The sequence below is a fragment of the Peromyscus californicus genome, unplaced genomic scaffold (assembly GCF_007827085.1).
Source record: "Peromyscus californicus insignis strain IS unplaced genomic scaffold, ASM782708v3 Scaffold_4__1_contigs__length_199733344, whole genome shotgun sequence".
NCBI classification, from domain to species: domain Eukaryota; kingdom Metazoa; phylum Chordata; class Mammalia; order Rodentia; family Cricetidae; genus Peromyscus; species Peromyscus californicus.
In genome coordinates this window covers 168,904,770-168,920,726 of record NW_026294562.1, presented here as the reverse complement: position 1 = coordinate 168,920,726, position 15,957 = coordinate 168,904,770, and the positions used below count along the sequence as shown (strand labels likewise).

Below are 15,957 nucleotides of genomic sequence, written 5' to 3'. Positions count from 1 at the left end.
CCTTTATCAGGAACACAATCTTGGGAGACTGGGTTTAACAACCGGGCCTCTTGGGGTGAGAGCCACAGGCAGGTGGATCACATTACCCTCACCTCTTCCAGGGGCCCTGCAGGCGTGTCCTTGACTTCGGGTTCCTGCTTGCCGCTGGCCTCCAGGATAGTCATGATGGAGTTGGGAATGTGTGCTTGCTAGGTTAAGGGAAAGGTGGGAGCCAGAGCTGTAGAGAGCTCTGGCCAGAGGCAACTTTCAGCAGCCCATAACCCAGAACTCAAACCCTCAAGAGCCCTCTTGCTGGCTTGCTCGGCTCCGCAGCCCAGGTACCTGGTGGGGGGTGAAGGAGCGCACGTGGGCCAGCAGGGGCTCCCGGAGCTCAGGGCACTTGTCAAAGACCGCACCAAGCTGCTGCGGAGGTAGCTGCAGGATGACCTGGAAGCTCTGGGGCTTGGTGCGCTGGCAGCACTTGATGAAGCCCTCCCATACCTTGGGGTACTTCCACACCTGTGGGGCGGGAGGGGGCCATCAGGGGAAGGCCCAAACAGCCGCCTCCTTCCCGCAGGCACTGCCATGGCTAGGAGCCCAGGTACCACCACTTGACCGCATATTCCTGGCTTCATACACCCACCTGCCCAGGAATTTGCCTTTTCTCACCTAGGAAACTGTACTAGGACATGACCCTGGAAGGGGGGGACCCCGCCCCCAATCCCTAGGTCAGCACCCATATGTTGTTCTCACAGTTCTCTCTAGCCAGTGCCTTTAGCCATATTTAGTAGGCTGCAGATGCAGGGACCTTAGCCAGATGCTGCACAGGGACAGCCTTTGCTCAGAACCCAGCTCTCGGATGGAGGATAGAACTTGATTATCATTTCCACAAAACAATTCTAAAAGTTAGTGCTGCAAGCTTAGAATCCCAGCACTTGGAAGACTGATGCAAGAGCATCACCACAAATTTGAGTTCTTGGTTATTCTGGGCTATATATATAGCAAGACCCTCACTAAAACAAAGCCAACACCCCCACCCTAATTCCCGGTCAGATGCTTCCAGCTGAGCTATGTACCCTGTAGGGCCTAGGGGTGGGGTAAAGGGAGGTACTCACACCTCTCCTATCCCTAACTGTTCTCACTGGGCACCCTGTAGCCAGTTGGAGGAAATTGGAGGGAACACAGCAAAAGGCAGGGTTGGTAGGCGATCCAGAATAGGACCCTGCTCCCCAGGCAGCTGAGATTGGCCCACTGTGGCCGACTGCCTGGGGCCAGGGCAGGTTACCTGCTTCATGATGAGTCGGGCCAGGATGTTCATGACGAAGCCCCCCAGGCGGGGGTACATGGTCAGGGACTGGATGACGGTCCGCATGAGCAGCATGGGCAGGGGACTTTGCTCCATCAGCTGCTGCATCACCACAGCTAGCACCTCCGATGTATACACATTTCGCTCCGCAAAACACAGGTTGGTGGCTGTGAGGAGGCGGAGAGTGGGCCTGTCCTCTCTGTCTGGATGTCCCCATCAAGTGGGAACCCCACCCAAGCTTCTCCACCCCTACCACAAAAGGCCCTTTATGAGGATGTTCAATGGTCCTGCCCCCAGGAAGATGGAGATAGGTGTGTCCGAACCCCTGGATACCCTGTGGTGTGCCAACTGGGAGACTCAGCCTCTTCCCTGAGGACAGTCCTGGGGAGTTGCTGTAACCCACTAAGGGGGAGAGGTAGGAGCTGCTGACACCCTAGCATCCCCAGAAAAAGTCTCTGCCAGAAGGCTGATCAAAGGCAGTAGGGTCTGACGGAGCAGTGAGGATCCAACAAAGGACATTCAGGAGAGTAACAGGGAAGGGAGGGGTAAGAGGCAGTGGTGAGGGCCCGACCCAGGATGAGGACCCAGCCGAGTAGCCAGTGCCCACAGGATGTGGAAAGGCGTCAACTGAAGAGAGCATGGAGCAGGCCTTGCTTGGGGTCTAGTTCCTGGGAGTGCGTGGCAGTGTCAGGGCCTACTGGGCTGGGGGGGCAATCACAGGAGCTGCCTCTCAAGTCCTTCCCCAAACACCACTGGCCATGTGAGTGTGTCAACCAGGAAGTCTTTATTGAGCCAGAAGAAAGGTCCCCACCCCACCCCACCCACCAATCTCTGAGAGGCCAATGGAGGGAGGGTGGTCTGTAAGGAGGCGGCCCAGAGAGAGGAAGGATATTGCAGCAGATGCACAGGCGGAAGGGCAGAGGAGAGGGCTGCCAGGACTTGAGAGGTGCCTGGTCCTCTGTGGAGACACGCTCCCCTGCTGCTCAGGTGGGCCCTGAGGCCAGAGCCCACCCAGCCTCTTCTTGCGCTTCTCACTCAGCCTCTAACCCTCCCCTCAGCAGCCCAGACTGTCCTCCACCCCAGACGGCTGCATGAGGCCAGGGGCCGTTTCCTCCCTCACCTGGAACCTCTGTTCAGCCCTAGCTTTGAACAGGTTCAGCTCACTGTCACCTCCCCCTATCGGTCCCGCGGGCTGAAGGTGACCCCGCTTCAGAAGGCCCTGCCCTCGTCCCAGCCAAGCCAGCTGTCAGGGTTGTCAGCATCCCGACCTGTACGCAGCACTGTGCTGGGACCCCACAGCACCCAGGGACGTCAGGATCTCACACAAGCACAGATGAGATGCAGGGCGAGCTGTGGGTGCTGGGGCCCAGCAAGGCTGGGGGTTGGGGACCGACAAACATTCCCAAGCAAACCGCCACAGTGTACAAGGTGGGACTGTCCACCAGCTGCCTGTGCAGCCTTGGGCAGGACCATTTCTTCCTTCTTCATGACTGGACTGCTACTGGATCCGAGATGGCTGTGTGTGTGTGTGTGTGTGTGTGTGTGTGTTTCCAGATTATGCACAAACTAGGTGATGAACACACGGCCCTGGGGACCAGGCTATGGGGACAGGATTGTCCTGCTGCGCCTACAAAAGTGAGGGTGTGGTAGAACACTTGCCAGGCACATTTGAGGCTCTAGGTTCATTCCCAGCATGGTAAAACAAGAAAATGTGTGTATGTGTGTGGTGTGTAAATGTGTGTATGTGTGTGGTGTGCGTCTAAAGCCCACAGTCCTGGACCACAGCCTTTGAGACCTGTCCCTGATCCCTTCCCCTGGGCCTGCAGCTCCTGTCCTGTCTTCACAAGCTCCCCCCACTAGGATTGCTGAGGAGGGCCAGGAAAGCAGTCTCTGAAGAAGCTACTGCAGGCCAGAAGAGGAAAGGGAGGGGCAGAGAGGTGGAGGACAGGATGACAGGCAGGGCCCCTGCTGGAACAGAGTTGTTTTTGGCCCACAAGTCTCCGGGGAAGGGAAGAAAGAAGGGAAAACGGTGTCTTCCCAGGGGAGGCTCACGGGCAGAGCCCTTCTTGGTTTGGGTCCAGTGTGGCTCACATGTGTTCCATGGCTAACTTCTGTGAACTCTGCCCTGACTACACCATACTTACCAAGAGCCACGAGGGTGATAGGAGTGGGCTTGTGGCATGGAGGGAGAGCCTGGCTCAGAGGGAATGCTTGGGCAGCCAGGGCAGAGGAAGCCTGCCAGACTGTCACCAAGCCCTGCTATGGAGGTCTTCTGTTGCCTCAACTCAGGCCTGGCATCTGATCATGCCAGCAGAGGCCCTTGTGCCTCTGAACTGCTCCACGGGCTCTGCTCCCTTGAGTGGGAGGGATGGCCCCATTGCCAAGACCCACCTGATGCCAAGGCACAGCTCTGCACGTGCCTTACAGAGGCCAAGACGGGGCCAGTGGGGCCATGCAGGTGACTGAGGTCCTGCCCCAAGTCCACGGGAGCTGGGCCATGTGGGAACAGGGTGCCTCACCTTTGATGATGGACTTCATGTCACACTTGACTGAGTCAATGTTGTGCAAGGCAATCAGCAGCTCTCCCGGATTCAAGGGGGACAAGGCTGAGTTCCCTTCACCTGCAGTGGGCGGCAACAGGGGAGGAGATGGTACAGAGGCCTCTGCAAAGAGGGGGGCCTCAGGCCAGACTTGAGGAACAGTACACACAGATAAGGCACCCTCTGCTTCAGGGACTGGGGGACAGAGGGTGAGACTGGATGAAGTGTCCTGAAGTCTTCACCACTCCCCCGCTCCCACCTTGTTAGAGCGGCCTTGCTGTGGCCTACTGTTCCCACGGGGACGTGCACTCTGAAGGCTGAGCTGGGCCCAGCCATCCCAGGACGGACTCTACATAGGGCATGGGCAGGGGCGGGGGCCACGTCAGGTCTCACTAAACGCTAAGTGGCTTGAGCCTTCTGCTGTGTTGGGGCAGAGTGGAAAAGGCAGTTCGGAGAGGTGGCCTCCTGCTATGGGATGGAGACCAGCTGTGCTGTGCAGTCAGTCCCCAACTGTGGCCACAGGGACCAGGATGAGGAACTTGTTCACCTCACTGGCTATCTTTCCCTCCTCAAACATTTTTCTTGTTTCTCACCACAGTAGACAAGCCCCTGGCTCTCAGCCTTAGAAACCCCTCCTTGGGGCTAGGAGGGCAGGGACAGCAGGGACCTTGGCCTCGAAGGACACGTAGCCTTTCTGGGCCCTTCCCACATGACCCCTGTGCAGTGAGGGGGTAAGCTGAGGGCTGGCGAGGAGGGAAGGCACCTACCGTGCTGGGTGCCCAGCAGGCGGTTGAAGACTTCCTTCACCACGATGGGGTTGAGTTTGATGAGCTTGGGCAGGGCCTGGATCACCTCTTTCTAAGGGGGAAAGGGTGGAGAGAGGAGGGTGATGATCAGCTGGAGGGCCCCACTAGCCACCTACTTACCCCAGGGAGGCTTCTAAGCCTCTTGACACATGTTCCCTGCCTCCCCAAAGCTGCTGCCTATGGTGGACAGTGTCACCCTCATTCCCGTCCATCAGGGGATGAGGTATCCTTGGCCCCAAATTCACTAGAGACACAACCTTACTGAGACCCTGCTATTGCTGGCGGGTTTCCCATAGGCCAGGGACAAAGGTGTGCGCACTCACGCTCACAAACAGTGAGATGCTACCGCGACACGGGAGCAGTGCCCGAGGCCGCGATGGGCCTGGAGACCTGCTCCAGGGCACGGCGTGCAGCTGCTGCCCGCAGGGCACGATGGACTCCCTGCTGCTCTCACAGGCCTCTGCCCACACACCGCGGAAGTAGGCTGGCCACCGTCCTGCTCCTGCCCTACCTTCTCCAACCCGTTGAGCACAGGGATGAGGAAGCGCACATCAGGCAGCCGCTTGTGGTACAGGTCTCGGACCCGCTTCACCAGCTCTGGGGATGGCGGCACTTCAGGAAGACAGAGAAAAGCAGAGTTGGGGTGACTGGGAGGGGACAGAGGAGGAAAGCATATGGGAGGAGGGCTTTGTGGGCATGGGGAAGGGGCGGTGCAATTCCAGAGCAGGGTCCCCAGCCCCTCCTTCCCTAAATGGAGCTCACATGGCTTTTCTCTACAGTGAGGACCAGGGATGGGAGAAATCCACAGGGGCTCAGTCCCTTGGGACCTTAGCAGCGCCAGCTCTTGCAGGGGAAGAACAGGTAGGAGGGAGGGCGGGAGGCAGGGCCCAGGCACCTTTGTCCGTGAGGCTGTGCAGGCAGCGGGTGACCAGCGTCTCCGCCCCCTTTGGGCAGTTTTCCACTAGCAGCAGCAGCTCTGGGGAGTTCATGCCCATCCCTCGGATCTAGATCAGAGGTCAGCAAGACCAGGTTACAGTGAGCATTTGAGGAGGCTGCAGAAGCTGGGGGGCGGGGTTAAAGTCACTGGGCTCCAGGTCTCTCTTGTGTCAGGTCGGAGCCTTGATCTGGGAGGTGCCCTCCTCTCGGGCAGGTCCGTGACCCAACTGTCTCCAGGCTTCCGTGCCCGATCTGTGTGGCAATGCCTTGGGAGGCTTTCCTGGTCGCTCGCTGTCCACCTCCTGCAACCACTGCCATCCCAGTCTGAGGGTACAGGCTGGACTCAGGCAGCTGCTGCCGTGAGTATGGAGCAGGGAGCTTGCTGGCTGCCCTTGGCATCCTCGCCTGCTGTGTGAAGGACACTGAGGCACTCAGCCCCAGAGCCTGCCTGGCGCTTCTCTTTCTCGGCGCTGGGCTACTGCACCTTAGGTAAAGACCCCACCCTGCCCTTCTCCCTCCATTTCTACTTAGGGTTTTCCACAGTAAAAACACCATGAGGGCAGGACTGTGCATGCCTGCTACCCCAGCACTCGGGAAGCTGAGGCAGGAGGATCTCTAGAAAATGAGACTTGCTTAAATAACAAAGTGAAGCTGGGGCGGAGCCGTCACACACAACCAAGGGTTCTGAATCCAGCAGCAAACAGGGCAGCCTTCTGAACTGCTCTTCACGAGGTGGCCCTATGGCTCAGGACTTCGGAAACAACATGGGGACCAGTGGAAACGCTAAAGAGCTCAGATGCTAAGGCCGGGACCCTCATGGCAGGACAGAGCGAGAAGCACAGAGGCAGAATGTGAGGCCAGGTGTGCCCACTCCAGGTGTGCCCACTCCAGGCTCTGTACCTCTGAGCCACTCGGTGCCTTCTTATGAGCTGAAGGATGATGTAAGTGCCACCCACAAGCCAAAGCCATAAGTCCCCATGACAGGCCTTTCTCTTTGTGCCTACTGAGATGGACACCCAAGGAGCAGCTGGAGTTGGGGACTCAGCCCTGCCCAGGTGGGCTCAGGGGCCTCACCGGCTGCTCAATGACCCTCAGCACTGTCCGCTTGATGTCGGCGATGGCCTCAGTGTACACGGCTGCCAGCTCATGGATCAGCTTGTGGTTCTGAGGCAGGAGAGCCAGATAGAGGTAAAGACACTGCTTCACTGTCTCCTCGGTCCAGGGCGCAGCCACCTCTGACGGGACAGGGCCATGCATCAATAGAGGCCTAGATTTCCTTCCCGAAGCCCTGTCCCCTGTCTGTGCCTTCTCAGTGAAGTCAGTGGGAAGAGGGACTAGGTAGAGAAGGAGCAGGACTCCCCACAACACCTCCAACCACCAAGCTCCAAGGCAGCTAGAAGGTCATTCTACCACGTGAATTTAACCCTGTATCCCCCAAGTCCTGTCCTCACACTGGCTGGCAGGGACTACACGGGCAGCCTCCCAGCAGCCCTGCTACCGTCCACACTGGTCCTACTGATAGTTGGTACAAAGACCCTGCTGCTAACCCTGTGTGCGCCCGCCTCCTTTTTGGGGAACAACCACTTCTGCTCACATGTCCTCCCTGGGCCTCACACCCTCTCCTGGGAGGGCTTTCCACATCCCTGCAGGACCTTCTGTCTGCAATCTGGCAGGATGTGGGACTGTGCTGAGGGACTCCTGTCTGTCCGTCTGTCTTGGCCCTGCTTGCTACTATCCAGCAGCCATTCTAAGAGGCTGGGTGGAGCCCGACACAAATCAGCCGAAGAGCATCCAACCTGTGTCCTTGTCAGCTCCGAAGAGCACCGAGGGTGGGTTGGGGTGGACCAGGAGCTGCAGGTAATTGAGGGCGAACTTCTCCACATACTCGCGAAGCTGCTCCTTCTCATACATGCGCTTAATGAAGAGCAGGGCCTGGGAGCGTACCTGAGGGAAACAGGCAGCATGGAGGAGCGGAAGGCACAGAATGGAGTGGCAGTGCTGTGAAACGAGCCCAGGCTGAGGCCCAAGACAGCAGGGCCGAGCATCGCGGGCTGCAGCATCTCACCCCCAGTCCCATCTATCTTGCTACTCCCTGCCTTCTCGCTCTCCTCATTCCCAACAGTGACTCTCCCTGGCAAGTGGCCTTGGCTTTGAACTTGGCAGGACAGGCAGCCCACTGCCCAGAACACATGTCACTAGCCAGGCTTCATCTCACTCAGACACAATCTGCTGGAGCCACGAGATCAGGTCTGGTCTTCAGCCTGAGTTTGTAGCAAATGACAGCCCAGGGCCGGGGTGCCGTGCTAACGGAACGTTGTCTGGTCACGCACCACTCTTCACTGGAGCACGGCCTCTTCTGGAGCACAGCCACTACGTGTTACCGTTATCTCAGGTCTCCTCCTCCACGATCCTGTCTACACAGGTGGGTGCCTAGGCACTGCCTACTGTGAAGGCATGCTGCCTGAGGTCACATGGGCTTCTCTGCTGGCTGCTGCCTCAGGCTACAGTTCACCAACAGGAGTGACAAGAGAGTGAGGAGGGCACGGGCACACTCAGGGTCAGGTTAGCTAGCACCCGACTCCGTGGGGACGGCCGGGAAAGCCAGGCTGGCTGGCGATGGGCACAAGCTCACCCTGTCCTTCTCATGAGAGCTGAGGTCAAGGAGGACGTGCAGGTACTGGAACTGTCGAGAAGGGCGCTTGAAGATCAGGTCTCCAAGTGTCGACATGCCCAGGTAGGCGCGACTCTGCAGATGGGGGGCGACGCTCAGCCTGCGGCGGCGCCTCACTCTGGCTCCGTCCTTCTCTCAAACCAAGTCCCCAGGACTGGGCCTCACGTCACCCCCGCCCCCAGTCTAAACCACAGACCTTCAGACCCTTCCTGCCCAACTGCAGCCTGCTCACCTCATCCTCACAATACTTCCGTATCACCTCCAAGGCACTCTCGGTGATCAGCGGGGCCTCCAAAACCACCTTGGTGAAGACCCTGTCCAGGAAAGAGTCCTGTCTGTGTCCTGCTGGAGAAGCGCAGCAAGGCAGCCTATATCCCTGTGGCCCAACTGCACCCCAGCCTCCTCAGCCCTGGGTCCGGCCGGAGCTTCAGACTGGCACACAGAGGCAGACATGCTCCTCCCTCTCTGACGCTTTCTTCCGTTTGCTACCACTAGGGAGGTACTCCACCACCAAGCCAGCGCCCCACCCCTGGGAACTGTTTGTGCAGATGGGAAACAGAAGCCCAGAGGGTGACAGGCCACTCGGACCAAGGGCGGAGTTGGGAGTGACCCTGATGAACATCACCGCAAGCCCTCACAGCATGGTCTACGCGGCTTCTGAAGGAAACGGAAAAAGGGAGAGAGAGGGGCACGGGGAGGGCAAGTCCGGGTGGCACCGGGACGAAGGGGGTGGGACACGGCAGGGGAGGTGGGGCTTTCGGCCAGCCTCACCCGTCCTTCTGGTCCGGTTTCTCCTGCAGGCCAGAGAGCAGGCGGATGAGGCAGTCCTCATACTTGTCCAGGGTGCCCGAGGCCCCTGCAGCTAGGTAGGCGTTGTACTCCTGGTAGAGCCAGGCGAAAGCCAGGTCCAGGCGGCCCCGGACATCTTCCAGGATGAAGGACAGCACCTCTGCCTTGAGTCCAGAGTCAAACTGTGTCACGAGGCTGGCCAGGATCTTGATGCGCACCTGGAGAGGTGAGCACACGTCAGTGTGGCCGCCGGAGCACCTTCAGTCGGGCTCAGGAGCCCCCAGTACAGACACCGTATACCGTGGGAACAGCGGCTAACATCTACGACGTCAGCACCCAGACTGCTCGAGTTCAAGGCCAGCATGGTCAAGTGAGAGAGACCTTATCTAGAAAACCAATCACTCCATCACTCAACCAACCCTTCAACCAAGGAGGCAGCATGAAGCGTAAACACGGCAGTATCACACTGAGTGGCAGTGGACAAGGAAGAAACCAACCATCAGCTGTCACCAAACCACCCCAAGCTCCCAGGAGTAACTGGGTGGTAAGCAGGTCCTTCAGGGTACAGGAAAAGGTCGTGAAGATTCTCTTTTTGTCACCTCTAGGCATGGACAGGATGTGGGCGACAACCAATAAAGAGGACACGGTGTCTGTATTATCCAGAACAATCTTTCATGGAACTGGGGATGAAAGCCTCAGCCTTTGCACATGCTAGGTGCAGAGGCAAAAGTATCCAAATCAAAGAAAACACATGCACGCACAGATAAATACTTAAAATGAAAGAAAAAGCAAGGCATGATGGTCCATGCCTATAATCCCAGCATTTGGGAGGCAGAAGCAGGCATATCTCTGTGAGTCTCCAGAGAGAGTTCCAGGACAGCCAAGGCTATAGAGAGAAATCCTATCTCGAAAGACCAAAAACAAGCCGGACAGTGGTGGTGCACGCCTTTAATCCCAGCACGAGGCAGGTGGATCTCTGTGAGTTCGAGGGCATCTTGGTCTACAAAGTGAGTTCCAGGACAGCCAGGGCTACACAAAGAAACCCTGTCTCCAAAACCTAAAAACAAAAAAAAAACAACAACAACAAAAGAAAAACCAGGGCTGGAGAGATGGCTCGGAGGTGAAGAGCACTGGCTGCCCTTCTAGAGGTTTTGAGTTTAATTCCCAGCAACCACATGGTGGCTCACCGCCATCTATAATGAGATCTGGCGCCCTCTTCTGGTCTGCAGGCATGCATACAAGCAGAATACTGTATACATAATAAATAAATAAATCTTTTAAAAAAAGGAAAGAAAGAAAAAGAAAAACCAAAAACAACAACAATAAAACAAACAAAGAGAAAATAAAGGCTGGAGAGATGGCTTCGCGGTTAAGAACAGTGGGTGCTTTTGCAGAGGATTTGAGTTTGGTTTGTAGAACCTACACGGTGGCTCACAACTCCCTGTAACTCCAGTTTCAGAGAATCCGGCACCCTCTTCTGGCCTCTGTGGGCTCCTGCACACACACAGTGCACATAAACTCATGCAGACAAACACACGTATACTATAAATTAAACAAACAAATTTTAAAAAAGAAGCAATGCTTCTTTTTTAAAATAGGTCTGTCTGAGATGTAACACTGATAAGAAAAGTGGCCACTAAGAACCAGCCCTGCAGGACCAGCCCCATGGAGAGCTGCCCCCCACCTCACAAGTCTCCACTGTCTAGAAGGCTGCTGCTCTGATTTCGTAGGGGGTGGAGTCAAGCCTGGAGGAGCCAGGGACTGGAGAGCCACACAGACTCTTCACTAGAAAACTGCAGAGCACACCTGGGCCGCCCCACTGCAAGCTACAGCCTTCTCAGCCCTCAGGATCCGCTTCACAGCTCCCAGCTTCATGGCTTCCACCTGGGCATCTGTCAGGGGCTTCAGCACATCACTCAGACGGAAGATCTTCTTGCGCCCACCAGCGCCTGCCAGCCTACATGAGGACAGGGGCAAGGACAGTGACTTGGCATGCTTTCTGCATCTCAGCCTGTCTGGTGGCCCAGCTCTGGGACTGGGCCACACAAAGACACACAGCCCCTCCCCAGCTACGAATTCCCTGAGTGAGGTCAGCACACAGGAAGACTGAGTGAGAAGGAAAGGCAGGACCAGAAGGGTCTCAGACAGAGGAGGGTAGGCACAAAGACCCTGGCCGGGGCTTGCTGTGGTGGGGGAAGAGGAATGGGGAGGGAGCCAGAGGCTGCAAGGGAGCCGGTAACACTGGACCCTCAGGTGGGGTCGAGACTGATTTGGGGTAAAAGTGGTGGGAAGAATGAGGGTGGCGATGATGAGCAAGAGTCCTTGCTGCACATCAGGGCCAATACTGACATGACTTGTGACCCCGAGTTCTCTAACCTAGTGACTCCATCCCTGAGAGGCACCACCATTCTCCCAAGACAGGAAAAGGAGGTGTGGCTGCGGAAACCCACTGACTCTGAAGTCAGGGGAACCTGACCCAGCCCTCTGCCTGCAAACTGTGCGCGCTCACAGGACGGGGCCCATGTCCAACTAGAAGAGGACTCACCGTGGCTGCGTGACAGGGATGATGGGTTCCGGCCTCCTCTTGGCCTGGGGTACCTCCTCCTCCAAGGGGGACATGGCGCTCAGAGAGCCCACCACAGAGATGGCCTGGCCCTGCACAGACAGGCGCCGCTTGATCAGGACACTCTCCGGCTTCACCACCTTCTCCTCCTTGGGCTCCTCCTTGCACTGTCTCGTCTGCTCCACACCTGAGGGAGCAGCCACAGCATCCCTGAGGGAGCAGCCACAGCACCCTCAGCCCCATCATCCCTGAGGGAGCAGCCACAGCATCCCTGAGGGAGCAGCCACAGCACCCTCAGCCCCATCATCCCTGAGGGCGGAGCCACAGCACCCTCAGCCCCATCATCCCTGAGGGAGCAGCCACAGCACCCTCAGCTCCATCATCCCTGAGGGAGCAGCCACAGCACCCTCAGCCCCATCATCTCTGAGGGAGGAGCCACAGCACCCTCAGCCCCATCATCCCTGAGGGAGCAGCCACAGCACCCTCAGCCCCATCATCCCTGAGGGAGCAGCCACAGCACCCTCAGCCCCATCATCCCTGAGGGAGCAGCCACAGCACCCTCAGCCCCATCATCCCTGAGGGAGGAGCCACGGCACCCTCAGCTCCATCACCGCCTGTGGCCCAGGCTCTGCCGTGCACGCACTGTACCCACCCTGTAGCCCACCTAGCAACATGACCCAAGGATCCGGCCAGAAGGCTTCACTCTTGGAGGCACAGCCCATGTCACAGCCAACCGAGATACGTCACAAGCAAGCTCTCTTAGGTTTATGTCTGTGCAGCATATGTATGCGTGTGTGACTTGTGTGTTAGTGTGCTAGACTGTGCTCACACATCAAAGTAAGAGACGGAGTCTTAACTTCTTTTATCTCTACTTTGTGTGGGTCTTTTTGTTTTTTTGAGACAGGGTTTCTCTGTGTAACAGCTCTGGCTGTCCTGGAACTCACTCTGTAGACCAGGCTGGCCTCAAACTCACATAGATCCGCCTGCCTCTGCCTCCCGAGTGCTGGGATTAAGAGCATGCGACACCACTGCCCGGCTCTACATTTTTTTAAAAAATTGAGACAGGGTCTCACCGTGCAGCCCTAGCTAGCCAGGACTCCCTCTGTAAACCGCTGGCCTCAAATCCAGAGATCTGCCTGCCTCTGCCTCCTGAGTGCCAGGGTTAAAAGGGTATGCTGCTGCCCTGCCTGGCTTTTTTTTTTTTTAAATCATTACACTGTGTTTATGTATCGCGCATGTGTACGTACGTAGGTGAGAGGACAATTTGTGGAGTTGGTTCTCTCAATGAGCCCCAAGGATTAAACCCAGGTCATCAGATTGGCAGCAGGCACCTCTGCCAACCGAGCCCTTTAACCAGGCACACTGTGTTTGAAGACAGGGTCACCCATGGAACAACGCACAGCTAGCTGTTTCATTAAGACTGGTTGGCGGGCCGGGTGGGGTGGCGCACGCCTTTAATCCCAGCACTCGGGAGGCAGAGCCAGGCGGATCTCTGTGAGTTCAAGGCCAGCCTGGGCTACAGAGTGAGTTCCAGGAAAGGTGCAAAGCTACACAGAGAAACCCTGTCTCAAAAAACCAAAAAAAAAAAAAGCCTGGTTGTCCAGGAAGATCCAGGACCCACCTGTCTCTGCCCTCATCCAGCGCTGGGTAGCCAGCACACCACCTTGGCTTCTCTGTGGATGTTAGGGCTCAAACTCAAGTCCTCATGCCAACTTACACAGTAAGCACATGCCCACCAAGCCATCTCCCCAGCTTCTTAGTCTAAAAGGTTTATTGCATCCTATTTATTTGTACGGGGATAGACATGCATATGCCAGGGGGCATGTGTAGTGTGGGCTTCTCTCCTTCCACCAAGCAGGTCCCAGGGATCAAACTCAAGTTCTGAGCTTGACAGCAAATACTTGTAGCCACTGAGATGACGTACCAGCCCATTTGGGGTTGGTGAGTTAGGGTCTCATGCACTCCAGGCTGTCCTCAAACTCACTATGCATGCAAGGATGACCTCTAATCCTCCTGCCTCCACTCCCTAGGATGTTAGGTGAGTGCCACTCAGGCATCCTCATGATAAGCAGTCCTTAACAGCAGAGGTCATGTGACTTGACAACTCCATCACTTGGAGCACACTTGGGAAAACCTGAACGCACCAAAGACTCATAGACTGCTGTTCATAGCAGCTATGCTCACGACAACAGGGTCTGAAACAAGAACTGGTGCATGGCTCAGAGGGTAAGGGACTGAATCCAGTCTTTGGAACCCACGTAAAGGTGGAAAGAATGTGCTTCGTGAGGCTCACAGCCGCGCTGACACTGGAGTTGTGCTTGTGTTACAATTTACACCTCAAAGAACAGGCTGGTGCCGAGTGTGGCTCACACCTGTAATCCCCACACTCAGGACTAGGCAGGAAGACTGGTGCAAGTTAAGAGGCCAACATGGGTTCCACAACAAGAAGACAAAAACCTGGACTGGAGGGGTGGCTCAGTGTGAAGAGCAGTTGCAGCTCTTGCAGAGGACCCAAGTTTGGCTCCCGCTCCCAACACCACCTCTTGTGATTCTTCCATCTCCCCCAGACCTGACACCCTCTTCTTGGCCTCTGAGGGCACACACGAAAAAACAAAAACATACTGACGAAATAAGGGGGACTCCAAGGCTCAGAGTCTCAGTGGCCTGACACAGTCCGTCAGGTTCAGTCTGGACCTCAAGGCGAAGTCCAGTCTGCTGGGTTTCAAAGCCCAGGGCCTGAGACACTGAGCGTTCTGCATGATGGATCTGTGAGAGGTGGCACATGACCTTCACCCCCACAGCTTTTCCAGAAGGAGAGTCCAGTGCCAAGGCCTGGCCTGGGTCAGCACAAGACTCACCAGGACCCAGCCCTGCAGCTGTCATCTGCGTGGCCATGAGCCGAGCCAGGTGCTTGATCTGGGCTTCCGTGCCTGCAGACTCCACCGGGGTGTAGATGGCTTGGAAGGAGGCGGGCATGGTCTCAGGCAGGTACACCATGCTGATGAGGACCTGCGGGGTGCCCAGGGAAGGGAATCCTTAGCCAGCTCAGCCTAGGGCAGCACGGGAGAAGAGGCAGGAACTGCTCGGGCTGGGCCTGCTCTCCTTGTCTCAGCTTTCTGCAGAGCCAATGACCACCAGGCTGTCCACTTGGGAGAGACCCCGCCCCAAGAACAGAGTGAGGAGATGGGGAGTGGGATACTGAGGACTAATGGCCTCTGGAAGACGGAAGGATGAGAACAGGCCCATCCAAGGGTGGAAGGGACCCTCTGGCTGATGCTACCAAAAGGTGGCCAGAGAAAGACTGGGATCCAGACTCCTGTCCCTCCTCACCAGATTGGCCACATTGTCAGGTGTCAGCAGAGGCTGCAAGAACTCAGCGGTGATGTCCGTGTCTGACTGGCCTGAGATCTGGGCTGAGGCCTTCGAAGTCCCTGATGGTCCAGGCTCCAAGTCTTTGTCCTCATCATCTTCTCCCAAGTTGGGCTCTGAGAAGGGGAAGGGAACAAGAGGCTGGCTCTCGACTGCAGCAGGACCTGTGCTCAGGAAGCCAGGTGGCCCTGCCTCTAGCAGGTCACTGCAGGGAGCAGCCACACAGCAGGCAAGCAGCTAAGCTGCACGTGCCATGGCCATGAAAGCACCACAGGCCCAGGATCCATCTCTTCCTGGGTCTCGGGGCTCATCTGGGACACGGCAAAAAGCCAAAAACCTCTAGTTGACCAGCTCCAAGATGATGAATACATCATGAATCTACTCCACACTGAGAATGGAAGGCAGGACCCGCACTCACTAGGCAGGTGTCCCCAGCAAGAGACAATGTTGCTGTTACTGTCCCCATCACTGACATCCTCCTCCTTCACCTTTTAAAAGAGTGTTTATTTAGTTTATATGTGAGGGTACTTGCCTGCATGTATGTATATCTGTGCATCATATGTGTGCATGTGGAGGTCAGAAGAGGGTGATGGATCCCCTAGAACTGAACTAACAGATTGTTATGAGCTGCCATGTCAGTACTGAGAATTGAACCCGGGTCCTCTGAAAGAACAGAGAGCACTCTTAACCTGAGTCATCACACCAGCTCCACCTAGCCCCCCTTTTTGAGACACTATCTTTTTTTTTTTAACTTTAATTTAACTTTATTTTACATTGGTACATTGGTATGAGGGTGTTGGATCTCCTGGAACTGGAGTTACAGTCAGTTATGAGCTGCCATGTGGTGCTGGGAACTGAACCACAGTCCTCTAGAAGAGCAGCCAGTGCTCTAAACCGCCGAGCCTTCTCTCTAGCCCCGAGACACTTTCTTATGTACCTCAGGTTGGCCTAAATTTACTATATAGCTCAGACTAGTTTGGAACTCATGACCCTCCTGC

At 56.4% G+C, this 15,957-nt stretch overlaps 1 protein-coding gene across 1 annotated transcript in view; it reads right to left on the bottom strand.

The window, feature by feature from the left end:
- Positions 1-15,957, bottom strand: part of Sympk (symplekin scaffold protein) — a 33,264-nt gene that overhangs the window by 869 nt on the left and 16,438 nt on the right. Inside the window, exons 10-25 of the mRNA XM_052762044.1 lie at positions 14,921-15,075; positions 14,449-14,599; positions 11,573-11,777; positions 10,834-10,984; positions 9,010-9,245; positions 8,471-8,552; positions 8,200-8,313; positions 7,364-7,511; positions 6,642-6,802; positions 5,527-5,635; positions 5,143-5,243; positions 4,593-4,683; positions 3,805-3,906; positions 1,265-1,452; positions 322-498; positions 93-188 (exon numbers count right to left, since the gene is read on the bottom strand). Of these exons, the coding sequence (XP_052618004.1) occupies positions 93-188; positions 322-498; positions 1,265-1,452; positions 3,805-3,906; positions 4,593-4,683; positions 5,143-5,243; positions 5,527-5,635; positions 6,642-6,802; positions 7,364-7,511; positions 8,200-8,313; positions 8,471-8,552; positions 9,010-9,245; positions 10,834-10,984; positions 11,573-11,777; positions 14,449-14,599; positions 14,921-15,075 (2,267 nt within the window). The remainder of the gene's footprint in view (positions 1-92; positions 189-321; positions 499-1,264; positions 1,453-3,804; positions 3,907-4,592; positions 4,684-5,142; positions 5,244-5,526; positions 5,636-6,641; positions 6,803-7,363; positions 7,512-8,199; positions 8,314-8,470; positions 8,553-9,009; positions 9,246-10,833; positions 10,985-11,572; positions 11,778-14,448; positions 14,600-14,920; positions 15,076-15,957) is intronic.